Here is a 13,882-nt window from a genome sequence, read left to right on the forward strand (position 1 = left end):
CCTCAAAAAAAGATTCAAAGGGTTCAAAACTTAATCTTAGATCAGTGCCATCTTCTTAGAGGCAATGTCTAGAAGTAGCATACTTAAACATATGGATCAGTTACCACTTTAAACATCCAAACTCTACAGTATAAGTGAATGAGCATTATAATGCAATTATTTTTTGAACTGTCACTGCAGCAATAGATGGATATGTGGATGAATTTTTGCATTTTATTTCCTACATTTGCAGGGATTGATATAAAAAAAAAAAGGGATCAGTAGATTCCAGGGAAATTAAAAACAACAATTGCATTCATTCTTATAATGTCAGTATCCAATTAAAGCTAACTTACCATATATCTATAATCACATGAATGTCTGTTTCTATTAGCGGTACTTTAAATAGTTACTTGGGAAGATATGTGTTATGACAGCATCAGTCCATCTGTTAAACATGTCATAGTAACACAACCGCTATTCTCCCAAAGAAAATACCAAATGCAGTAGCACAGATGTTTCACTAATTGATTTCTATTAGATGTGTCTACCCTGACTGCGATCCTAAAACCCCTGGCAGATCTTGACTAAAGAAAGGGAGCAACTTACCTCAATGTCCTGCAGGCTGAATTCCTTCTGATCTTTAAAGTTGGCTGCTCCAGCACTAAGTTCCATGAGCATTTTTGCAATTTCTGGTTTTATTGCTGCTGTGAGTCGACTTGCTGCCTCCATGACATGTTCCTGCACGTCCTTCAGTTGCATAGCTGCCTTAGAATAGTGCGAGTTCCGGAATACACTGCTGAAAAGGTCTGTGAGGAAAGTGCTTGCACGACAAAACACATTGAGTGCATCTAGGTATTTGGAGATTCCCTGCTGGAGGTCTGCGACTGGAGTCGCGTGACTGCAGCTGCCAGCAGCAGCCAGGGAAAGCAGGGGAGAGGTTGGAACTGAAGGTGCTAAGGAGGCACCCAGAGTCTTGCCTAGTTCTGGCACTTGATACTGCTGGTGTTGCTGCCCTTTTTGCTTGGACCCGCCAAGCAAAAAGCGCCGCTTATAGTCCATTTTACTTTCTTGTGCACTGCAGCAATACATAAGGAAGTACTTGGCCAAGGTTTTTTTTTTGAATTAATTCATTCTCATGAGTTGCTCTCTTGGAAATCCATCTATGTGTAGCAGTAGTAGAAGGGTATGCACATAATTTTCAGAAAAGGCATTTGAAAAAAAAAATCTAGGTACTAGGTGTCAGTAGTGAAAATGGCAGCAATTTTGCTGACTCGTACAATTCACTGTTCAATTGCAGCACTGCTGCAATTACAATTTATAATCATAAAAGCAAGTGGTGGTAACTAAAATATTATTTCCTCCTTAGCATTCTACAGTGGACACTCAAAATGTCGTTTGCTGTTGTTTTCCTGTCAATACATTTCTGACACCTGATGTTAATATTGTTTTAAATTGAAGAAAACTCATGTTTAAAAAGTAGTACCATTGTTATAATTTTCTTCAGTTAGTATTAGGAAAGGAAAAGCAAAATCACTGCTCAACAGTGATGATTAATGCAGACTATTACTGTTCTTGAAGAACCACCGAGTCTAAACATCAGCAGACAAAATAACTTCTTGATTTGACAGAGCCTGTCAGTCAAATCCTATCCTAATACTGAAAAAAAAAGAATATTTGTTTTCTAGAGTCTTTGCTACTACACTTTATTCATAACATAAGTTTTCTTTTCTTTTTATTGCAAACCTTTCCACTTTTGCTTCTTGGTGCTGAGGTAGTTTCCTTTTAATATTACTAAGTGGTGCTTTCAGGGTTCATTTTTCTTGATTGTAGAGTATATAGGACGCAGAAATGTAAGGCCTCTAGGTCATTTCCTGGCAAGGAAAAATTGCAAAAAGTTTATTGTTTAGTAGTATGTTTTATTACAAAAAGTTAATTTCTACCTGTCTGACAATAATCTGGATAGTAGACTACCACACAAACACTTGTGTATCTTATTTGTAAACCGAACTAAAAAAAATAAATTCAAGGTATCACATGTCTTTTGTCATTTACAGTCCAATCAGCCATTCAACACTTCCTCTGTTTATACTTCTGGTCTTATAAATGCCTTGAGAGAAGTCAGATGATATTTGAATGTGACCGATTTTAAGGAAATGACTTCCACTTCTCAAATGAGATCACTAGCTTCAACTGAAACTAATGCTGGCGAACTTCCAGCTGGATAAAAATTTTGTCTGACACACTGAATACACAGCTGTTTGCATATATAGATAGTCCTCAAACCTATGACCACATCTGAGCCCAAAATTTATGCTGCTAAGTGAGACATTTGTTAAGTGAATTATGCTCCATTTTATGACTTTTCTTGCCACAGCTGTTAAGTGAATCACTGCAGCTCTTAAGTTAGTAACACTTGTTAAATGAATTTGGCTTCCCCACATTGACTTTGCTTGTGATCAAATTTTGATCACATGACAATGGGGATGCTGCAATGGTCATAAGTATGAAAAATGGTCATAGGTCACTTTTTCCAATGCCATTGTAACTTCTAATGGTCACTAAATGAACTGTTGTAAATCAAAGAATATCTGTATAGGTCTCAGAAACTATACTCCAATATTTAAAAAAAAAAAAAAAAATCCAGGAGAAGGCCTGGAAAAATTTCTTTCCTTCTCTACAGTCTCTTGTTCATGCAAGCCACTTTTACACCTAAAACATAATGCCACATTCCTGGCTCTCAGGCCCATCAGAAACAGTAAAAAGAAAGGAAAAACAGTAATAAAAAAACAAAGGGTTAAATCCAAGAGTATTAAAAAAAACTGGTTTCCTGTTCTTCAATGTCAGTGCAAATAACAAGAGCACTTAGAAACAAGTGATCTGAGTATAGTGCATCTTTATAAAATTATGGAGGTTTTTTCTTTATTTATTTAAAATATTTAGAGCTTGCTCACTATCCAGAGGAACTCACAGAGGGTTGTAAGTTATAAACAATATCAGTATCAGCTGACTTACAAAGGAAGGGAATACAAAAGCTTTGTATTATTAATTTTGTATTGATTATTAGACATTGAAAATTTTATGAAGTTAACAACCATGGACTACATGCAGCCCAAAACTTTAGAATTTAGAATAGAATAGAGCTGGAAGGGACCTTGGAGGTCTTCTAGTCCAGCCCCCTGCTCAAGCAGGAGAACCTACACCGTCTCAGACAGGTGAATGTCTTATACTTAATAGATATCAATTAATCCTCCCTTTTTGGAAAGAGGAAATTTCAACCTGTTTTGGAAGGATGAGAGACAGCAATTCATGCTGTTTTGGTGAGGGAGTTGCTTGCCTGCTGTCCCAGGGAAAAGGCCCACCGCAGCCACAGAGTCACTTGGCTTTGCTGCAGCCCCAACTGGCCAGGAGCGTCCAGCGTCTGGGGGGGCTGCTCTTGTTCAAGCCACAAGTGACGGCAGCGCCAAGCAATCCTCCCCACTGCAGTTAAACTCAGGCAGCAGCACACTCGTTTTATCATGGCTGCTGACTAATTTTATTGTTATTTGTTCTAAAATAAAATATCATCAGTGTTTATTGTATTTTACTTTGTTAACGATTTCCCAGTTGCACGCCCTCAGAAAGTTGTAGGCTACATGCAGCCCAAGAGCCACATATTTGACATCTGCAGCTAGGAACTGTTCTTTAAGCTTAATTTTCACTGGATCTGTAGTAGAAGGTTGCGTATTTTCACAACTGTCAGCCAATTGCCATCTTTCCTGAATTGGTTAGACTTGCAGATGTTTATTCGCAAGTCTGTTACAGCCTGTGTCAATTTGAGCAATAAGGCCCGAATTGTTTTGAAAAGTATCCAAACTTTTCAGATACAATGCAGGTTGTACTATTTACCAACTAACTGTTGGACACAGTTTGAAGTACTGGTGTTGACCTTTAAAATCCTAAACAGCTTAGGGCCCATATATATATAATGAACACCTCTTCTTCCTATTAACCTACCCAGTTGAAATAAGCAGACGTCCACTGGTAAAGGCCCCTCTTGCCCACCAAGTGCCTGGCTGCCTAACAGCCTTCTCCTGTGTAATTCCCAGGCCATGGAATACTCTTCCCAGGAAGTTGTGCTACACACACACACACACACGTTTAGAATCTGCCATGTTTTAACTGGGAGTTAAAATTCCTGAATGTTAACTGTTAATAAATTTTAATTATATTGTTTTCTAATTTTAATCATACTGACTTTACAGTTATGGTTTCATGTGTGACAGAAAATCCAAAAGAAACAAAAAAAGGCCAATGCAATACATCATTTTACCCTGTAACATTGCCATGCACATAAATTCAAGAGGGACACAGAACAGGCCTCCCTTGTTCATTATCGTTAATATTAATTATAAATAGTCTTTCTAACAGTGCAAGGAGTTGGAAGTTTTCAGAAAGCAATGTGATTTTTTTCACACATATCCCTCTTTAGGCAAGCTTAACTGATCTCTCCAAAGCCCAGGAAAAATCTCAATATTTCTTAATTATTTAGTAAAAATACGGGAAAAACCTACCTACCAGGAAAACTTCAATTCCCTTCTTTCTCAGGCTCAACAGAGGTATCCTGTCTCAGATCTGGAGACGTGACCAAAAAAAAAAAAAAAAATATGGAGAAAGGAGTGTTTTTGGGGAGAAAAGACGTCATTTTTGTTTTCTTTACCAAGGAAATTTACCAAAATAAATGGATATGAGGAGACAGCCCTGTTTTCATAAGGGCCAGATCCTGAGTCATGTTAAGAGGAACACAGTTTTACTTCTGTTATAACATTATTTGAACCACAGGAATCAGTCCTAAATGAAAAGGGCTTATCCAAGAACATTCATAATTCTGCATCTAAACATGTCCACCTTCCCTATACCAGGGAACAAGGCAAGCTTCAACTTTTGTCCATGTTTCCAATAAGTCAGCACAATATCTACCAACTAAATGTCACCACTTCTGGATATCTGTAGAGGTCAGAACTTTATGAGCCATGATATTCCCTGTAACATTCAGTGGAAGTGAAGGTTGGACTCTGAAGAAGCAAGTTAGTCAGAGTTTGCCTTTGAACTTTGGTTTTGTAGAAAATTCTGAGAATATCATGGAGAGCCAAGAAAACAAACCAGTGGGTCATCAAACAAATCCAACCCAGAATTCTCGTTTGAGTTGAGGCACAAATGACCAGGCTCAAATTGTCTCACTTTGGACCCATGAACTCACAGTGTTGCTAGGAAACAAAAACATCTTTATGGTCTGTAATCATTCAATCAATCAATCAATCAATATGAATTCATGAAGATAAATGAAATTGCACATTAACAAATATAATGAAAGGAAGAGCGGTACGAATGAACATCCTTCCTTAAAAGCAGAGTTTTAAGAACCATAAGCAAATGCCAATAGAGAACTGACTGATGCAGCTGAATCGCTCAACATTTCAGCTAATGGGATCAAGGAGCCTTCTCTGCTCTGGCCCCCACCCTCTGAAACGTCTTGCCTCCCTAGTTGAGATCCGCTTCCACTCTTCTGACCTCCTGGAAAAGCCTTAAACTTTGGCTCTGCCAGTTGGTTTGGGGGCCCAAAGGGGGTGTCCTCTGCTGGAGATGGTTGATGTCCACCCCAGTAAATTTAATTTAAAATTTAAATTTTAATACTTTTATATGTATATTTTATATTATTACAAGCCACCCAAAATCACTTGAGACAATATAAATTGAATGCATAAATAAACGTTCAACTACTGTCTCTACATGAACAAGCCCAAACCTTCCTGAGTGACAATGCATCATTTCCTTGGAAGCATCTTTTGATAAAGAAGAACTTGGAATCATCTTGGTGAAGACATGTTATGGGGAAATTTGTCTCTTTTGACATCTGTTTCAGAATCAAAGAACATGAGACATGGGAGAAACAAGAATGGATTTCCTATTTTTCTTCCCTTTAGATCAGAGCATAATTTGCTTATGCTAAATTAGAACAGGACAGGACAGGAATAAATGGTAACAACCAGTGCTGCTTTTTCTTCAAAAAAGGAAGCATTGCATACCCCTCTTCAGCACTGATGTTTAATCAAAATGAAAGATTACCTACTTTTCTATTGTCTTAAATTCAGGCTAGTTTTGTGTTGAAGCTCCCTTCTTCTTTCTACAGATTTGGACATCCTTGCTTCTAAGAACTATAATTCTTTAGATCAGCCTCTAAAATATGATGTACTTATGAAACATAATTTGGCATTAAAATATGATTTATAGTGTATATTTTAGTATTTTAAAGCTCTGAAATTAGTTGCAAATTAGTTGGAATTAAGAGCTACTGAAATGAATTATATTTTTGGTCCTCTTATATGTACAACGTGTTTATTGTTTCAGAGCTATAACTGCAATTTTGGTCTTGTTGTATGGCCCTTTATTAAAGCAACCAAAGTTTCTCAATTTATATCCTTCATACCGGTTGAATTATTTATGGTGATGACTAAAGATAATGAAAGAAAATTGTCCATAGGCCAACCATGAGCTTTTTGTTCTTCCATTCAATCGTGCCCCATTCTCAAGGACTGCCTGGACTGCAGTGTGTTGGGAAAGGTTTCTCAGAAGGGTTTGTAAGTGCCTCCTTCCTAGAGGTGAGAGAAAATAGATGATTGAAAAAGTAGGGCCTCTCCTCCTCTTAAACATTTTATCAGGTGAAATATATCTGGCTTATAATTTACAGCAGGGGTCCCCAACCCCCAGTCCGTGGACCAGTACCATGGCATGCCAGCAACTGGGCCGCACATACAAGCAAAGCCCCATCCGCGAGATGCAGGCAGCACACAAAACCACACAACCTCTGGTCCACAGAAAAACCTTTCTCTGGTCTATAGAAATCACTTGCTTCCTCAGCCTCCTGCAGAGCAATCAGATTGGAGAAGATCTCAAGAAAATACTGTAAGCTGTTTGCATAATGTGTTTGCAGCCCTCAGTCCCAGGTTGCAGTCATGGTTGTATTGCTTTTGATGTGCAAGGGGGAAAAAAAGGGAAACCCACAGGTCAGGCACAAAGCAACACATACTGACTGTAATGGCAATAAAATGATTGAGGAACATTGTGAAGGTAATAAATGGACCATAAAGTTATTTTTTCAGGACCACTGTAACTTTGAACAGTTGTTAAACAAGTGGTTGGTAAGCAAGGACCATCTGTACTTTGTAGTTACTTACCACCAAGTTGGTGTCTAATGCTAGGGTCTAACACTGGTATCCAATTATTACTGGCTTGTTTGGGAGCAGAATGCCTGAAGCCCTTGCTAGAATGCAACATTAAATTCTTTCTTCCTGGAAAGTTTCTGGTCACTGTAAGTTGCACCCACTGACAGAAGAAGCCAAGTGAGAACAAATCAGCCACTGTATATAGGCCCACCATTCTGAATAAGAAATGAGAATTCTTTTCAAATCCAAGTTATCATTTTGCATGAATATGGTAATTGTGCTAAAGGGCTTCTTTTCTGCGTAAATGAACAACCAACATATACATTTCTCAAATCTTAGCTTATCAGTGGTTAACAGTGATTAATACTTATAAATATTTATATGTAAGGGTGTAGGTATATATATATATGTTGTATATAGCATGTTTATATGTGTGTTATGTACGTGTACACTTTTGAGAGCAGGGAACAGAATTTCATTTTTAATGTGTGCCAGTGCCCACAGTAAAAATGACAATAAAGGTTATCTTATCATTTTGGAATAATGGTAACTCAAAAAAAAATATTCAATCTTATTTTCAGACTTATTAACAAATCCACTATATTGCTTTTAAAGTGCATTTAAAGGTCCACTAAATCATTTTTAAATCCACCCTAACATTTAGTTAAAAGTATGAGAGAAAACGCAAACCACATGTGAATGAATCAAAAAGCTACTCCTTCTCCTCACTATCTTTAGCCACTGAGCCATCGCCCCCCCATCATGATCAAGTTTTGCACTGCTTACTGAAATGAACTTGCACCTTGTTCTAATATATTTTCACTTATTTACCATTTCTGCAATCCTCAACATATTTGATGACTGTTAAGTATCTTCACTGTTGAGCTCCATATATTTAACTTCTTAAATTAATAATCAGATTGAGTTAATTTTGCTCAACATTTCTTACCACACAAGAACATAGTCTGAGCTCACCTGACTTCTTATCCAAAATTAGAAAACTAGAAACTAACCAAGGAACTTTATCCTATTAACCAAATTTATATCCTTTGAAATGAACAGGCAAAAATGATTTAAATTCCATTGATTAAAGCTAATTATGCAATAAAATAAAAATCACTTTCGTAAAAGATAAACATTTTACTTGCTTAGATTTTAAAGAAAAAATCCTTTTACCTTGATTATAAATTTCTTTAGTCATACCAGTTTTTCACTACAAAATGCAACATACTTTTACCATAAAATCAGAAATTAATCACTGGCAGTTTGACTACATTAATCAGATTATATATTCAGCCACAAATACAAGCCAAACATCATGATTTAATTAGGTCAAGAAGAAAGGCTGAGCGCCAAAGAATTGAGGCCTTTGAACTATGGTGCTGGAGAAGACTCCAGCGAGTCCCTTGGACTGCAAGGCGTTCAAACCGGTCAGTCCTAGAAGAGATCAACCCCGACTGCTCTTTAGATGGCCAGATCCTGAAGTTGAAACTCAAATACTTTGGGCACCTAATGAGAAGGAAGGAGTCACTGGAAAAGGGCCTAATGCTGGGAAAGATTGAGGGCAGTAGAAGAAGGGGACGACAGAGAATGAGGTGGCTGGATGGAGTCACTGAGGCAGTGGGTGTGAACTTGAATGGACTCCGGAAGATGGTGGAGGACAGGAGGACCTGGAGAAACATTGTCCATGAGGTCGCGATGGGTCGGATACGACTTCGCAATTAACAACAACAACAACAACAACATTTTTTAAAGTCACAAAGCCAAACAACAAATTGCAAACACAGGTCAAATTATTAGGTTGCACAAAGAATAGCAAGTCAGAGTATCTTAGAACTGATCCCAAGTGTGCCATTTTGCTCGGGTTTAGTGTACTAAAGAACTAAAATTGTGTTTTTACCTTTCAGACCCTAAATCAAGGACAGAATACTTATGAGGACAGTATAATCGCTGTTGCTATAATGGTAGGTCAATGGAATAACTGCAATTTAGGATTGATCTACAAGTTTACACTTTTGCTTTAACCCTATTATGCATCAGTAAGATTCATTTTCATAAATCAACTGCATATTTAAGACCTGAAAATGTACAATAAAGGTACAGTAGGATCCAGAATATAACATTGTCTACAAAAGGTTTTGTAACATAAGAGTTCTCCTACCATTATTGATCCTTAATTGTTTTTTTGATGCATGCATAATGGCAAGCTTTTATACTTACTTTTATACTAAGATTTTTTCCTAGTTAATAAGACTTTGAATAGATGCTGAGTTCAAATATTGCATTAAATGTAAGATGGTTTTAACTTAGTTCTGGTTATATTTACAAATTACACTAACTAAAACAAAGTAATATCTTTAAATATAGACATCAGCAACCATAGTTTATATTTTCTAAGATTCTTGCATCTATAGCATTTGCACATTTTAATAAGGCATAAGCCATGGTTCACAAACCATAATTGAGAGATCTTTATATTGACTAAATATGATTTGTTGACTATTGCTTAGCTTGTGTGAACCTAACAACTGTAATCTATAAGACACAGATTGCATCTTAACAAAATAGGTAAGCCAACTAACTGTGGTTTATTAATAAATCATGCTTAATATGTGAGTTGATTATGAGAGTTATATTTATTCAAACAAGCAATACTAAGTACTACACAAAGGGTTACATAATTTACTAAGAAAATACCTTGTTGGACATCTATGGTCAAAAACAAACTGTTTGCAAAGATGGCTGTACAGAAAACTGCAATACTCTTGCCCTTTGGGTTATTTGTCTTGCTCTTCCTTTTAATCAGGACAATTCTTAACATCTGTGAATCCAGAAGAGCAGGGTAACATCTGTCCCATCTCCTGGAGCCACAAAACTTCATCAAGAATTTCTGAGAGGCTGACTGCACATCTCAACAATAGTTTCATAAAGGCAAGCACACTTGGCTCATTTAGAGAAGAAAACTATTATAAATGAAGCTCGTTTCTTGAAAGTTTTTCCATGCTACAGGTTTAATGCTTTTATTAAGTTCTATTAAAGCTTCTGCTACCATCATTTTCATAACTTTTCAATAAAATAGGAAAAAACATAGATGGCTCACATACTGTTCTTAACTATATTCCTCGACTAATCCATAATTAGTTGGATCCACAGATATACTATTTTACAAACTATAGTCTACAAGTTCTAATTGGTGGCTCATATTACATACTCAGCAGTGGCCAAACAAGCCATATTACAGATGAATACAATGTGTGAATCCAACCAGTCACTTGTCCAAATCCATTCACTAACAGCACAATTGGGATCTCAATCTGTGTATCAACTTCATGTCATACCAAGTGACCGAACAATGACTTTCCATAATTAGCAACTTCTACTGTGGCTCCCAAAAACTTGAAGTCAGCATTTCCATCTGCAATACTGGCATATATGCCATTTCAGCATCATTTATTAAGGCTGCATAGGTAAAACAATCATCTCAGCAATATAAAAACTGAACAGAACTGCCAGAAAAATAAAGAGCAGTCTTAGATACTTATATACTGCAATATACTTCCAACTGCAGAAAAATGAAGCAAAAGTTGACATAATGTAAAAAAATATACCATGGAATTTGGAAAAAATATGTTTAAAGTAGAAACACATAGGGAATCTAACACAAATACTGCTAGAAGAGCAGTACAGGTAGTCCTCAACCTATGGCCACAATTGAGCCCAAAAATTGTGTTGCTAAGTGAAGCATTTGTTAAATGAATTTTGCCCCATTTCTTATTAAGTGAACCACTGCAGTTGGTAAGTTGCTACCCCATCGACTTTGCTTGTCAGAAGGTTGCAAAAGGTGATCATATGACCACGGGACACCGCAACCATCATAAATGTATCTGAATTTTGATCATGTGACCATGTGGATGCTGTAACGGTCTTAAGTGTGAAAAACAGTTATAAATTACTTTTTTTAGTGACAGTGTAACTTTGAATGGTCACTAAATGAACTGTTGTAAGTCAAGGACTACTTGTACTGATGAGCATTTTATTCATACGGTACATTTTATCTCATCATAGTATTTGAAGATACCAAATACTATATAAAGCTCCTTTTCTCAGTTCTCCTTACCACATTGTGAGATAGGTTGCATTAAAAGTTTCATAATATGTACTAACTCGTGCCTTTTGTTTACAAACTGCACTTTTTGTGATGCATAAATACAACCTGAAAATTGCAAATGGGATAATTCTGTATTCTGAATTCAAACACATTTAAAGGATATTATTCAATAACAACATATGTAAAAATGGCAACTTTTAACTTTTCACAGCTTTTTAAAGAAACATTCTTGAATAAATTCCAAATTCAACCTGTGTGAAACAACTGAACCCTAAATTAAAGTTGTTACTGCTTAATCTTTTGCCTAATGATTTTTTTTCCTTTTCTTTTTCTTTGAACCCATTCCTGTGAACCTATGAATCAGCTAAACTGAGATAACTCATGGACTGGTTGATAAGGACTCTAGTCCATGCAAAATATAGCACAATAAATGTGTTACTCTACTCTAAAAATTTTGCTGTAGCAGATTAATCTATTTACAAATATCTGGAATACCTAAAAATATGAGCACTATTAAAAACAAGGTTACAGGTGCATCTTACTTATAGCATTCAAAATAATGAGATAAAGCTACAGCACTAACTCAACATGCTTTCATGTTTAACACTTTTGTTTAATGCACCTTCACTGTACTTTAATACTGTTATTCCACTAACTAAAGCAAGAAATTATACCTTGAGCAATTTAATATTGTGGTGTGAAAATTTGAAACTCTATATAGAAATAACCTTGCAACTTAATGGCAAATTTATCCCACTGAAGAGTAACTTAAAAATAACAATTTTACAATAGATGGGATCATGCTTATTGGAAGTCTTTCCTGAAAATTAAATCATATTAAGAAGGTTCAAAAACAAAAAAGGTGAAGCTCCTTCCTTATGCTCTCTTTTCAGATGCTGGCCTATTCTTTGCGGTTTTTTAACTGTTCTTTGAAATATTTAAGCTTTCGAAATAACATATTACATTCTTGATTCTCAAAGGATGCCGAAGTAAAAGAGCACAGCCGATGAACTATCGACGGCAGGGCAAAAAAAATGACACTTTCGGCTCCCTCCCCGGGTTCAAAACCAACGAAATCCAGCCCTTCGTTCCACACGATCCCCCCTTCGAAAGGTGCCGTTCCCTGCTCGAATCAGGCCCAGCTAAAATGGCCCCAGGCCGCCTTTCAGCCCCGCACTACGGCCGGCCCCGGGAGACCTTCCCTCCGCGGAGACGCCGAGCGGCAGCCCCGGCCCCGCAGGGCGGCCCACGCCAACCGAGGGCCCCGGGCCGCCTCGGCCACGGCCCCGCCATTCCGGGGCAGACGGGGGTTCCGGGACGGCGGGGTTCGCGCCCGCCCCGCCCCGCCCGGGGGCCGAGGGTCCCGAGCCGCGAGGGGAGACCGGGGCCCCGCCGGCGCAGGCGCACTCGCCGCCCTCGGGATTCACCCTCCGGGTAGGGCCCTCCCTTCCCCCCCTCCGCGGACCCGCGCCTCGGCCCGCCCAGTCGCGGGGCTCGGCGGCGGCCCGGCTGGAGGCCCGTCAGGCGCGGCGCCCCTTCCCACCGCCTTCCTGAGAGAGCGGGCGCCCAGGCCCTGGCGCGCGCGGCCCTCGCTCACCTGCCACCGCACGGGAGGCTCGGCGGCGCTCTGCCCGCGACGCGGTCTCGGCCGGCTGCTGGCTGCCTCCGGAGCGGCGGGCGGTTGGGCGGCGGCGGCGGCGGCGGCGGCGGCCCGGAAACGAAGGAGCAGCGGCGGCTGTGGCGGCGGCGTCTCTCAGCCGGACGCCGAGGGGAGGGGTCTGCGAGGGGCGGGGCTTCTCCTGGACTGACAGGCGGCGGGGGGCGGGGCCGGAAACGGTTGAGCGCCCGGAGCGGCTCTTTCCGCCAAGCGGCGCCCTCGGGAGCCTCGCCGTTCTCGGTTGGCGTGGCGCCGGCAGGCAGCCCGATTTCCCCGGCCCGGCCCCGCTTCGGTTATGGCCGACGTCCTCCAGGGCCGCCCGGCTGTCTCGGCTCACGGGCGTCGCCTCCTTCCAAGCCGAGGAGCGTCCGCCGGGAAGGGGAGAGCCCTCGAGACGCGCTGCGTACGGATTGGAAGCCCGCTTTGCTATTCTAAAAGCCCCGGTGACGGCTGTAACTCCCAAGTGCTGTGATCTTGTTTATTTTCCTACACCGAGAGATTCCCGTTTATGTGAGCTCACCCCAAATATTGATTTGATTTGGATTTCTTTTTTGTTCGTTTACTTTCCATTTTGTTAACTGATAAAACTAAACACTTCTATTTCTGAAAGCATTCTTAATTTAGAGCATCTTTGCACAACTGCCTAAAACTTTTGCACGGTGCGGGTAGTCTCAACTTACAACAGTTCATTTAGTGACTGAAGTTACAATGGCATTGAAAAAAAGTGACTTATGGCCATTTTTCACAAGACTCTTGCAGTATCCCCATGGTCATGTGATCAAAATCAGCTGAGATTTATGGCAGTTATCTTGGGGTCATGTGATCCCCATTTAAAACCTCCTGACCAGCAAAGTCAGTGGGGAACCAGGTTCACTTAACAACCATATTACCAACAACTGCAGTGATTCACTTAACAAGTATTGCAAGAACAGTCAG

At 39.5% G+C, this 13,882-nt stretch overlaps 1 protein-coding gene across 7 annotated transcripts in view; it reads right to left on the minus strand.

Annotated features, from left to right (window-relative positions):
• Positions 1-13,057, minus strand: part of GARRE1 (granule associated Rac and RHOG effector 1) — a 33,503-nt gene extending 20,446 nt beyond the window's left edge. The window contains exons 1-4 of one of the 7 annotated variants that reach the window (XM_039353680.1): positions 12,887-13,057; positions 6,506-6,611; positions 4,537-4,593; positions 589-1,853 (exon numbers count right to left, since the gene is read on the minus strand). In XM_039353680.1, coding sequence (XP_039209614.1) covers positions 589-1,071 — 483 coding nt within the window. In that variant the 5' untranslated portion in view covers positions 1,072-1,853; positions 4,537-4,593; positions 6,506-6,611; positions 12,887-13,057. Of the gene's footprint in view, positions 1-588; positions 1,854-4,532; positions 4,594-6,445; positions 6,612-12,886 lie in introns of those variants that run through there. The other 6 variants (XM_039353679.1, XM_039353678.1, XM_039353676.1 and 3 more) reach the window with 6 other exon arrangements.
• Between the last annotated feature and the right edge of the window lie 825 nt (positions 13,058-13,882).

This window comes from Crotalus tigris, unplaced genomic scaffold, assembly GCF_016545835.1.
Source record: "Crotalus tigris isolate CLP2741 ecotype Arizona unplaced genomic scaffold, ASM1654583v1 scf7180000018525.42219311030:4301911, whole genome shotgun sequence".
Taxonomy (NCBI): Eukaryota; Metazoa; Chordata; class Lepidosauria; order Squamata; family Viperidae; genus Crotalus; species Crotalus tigris.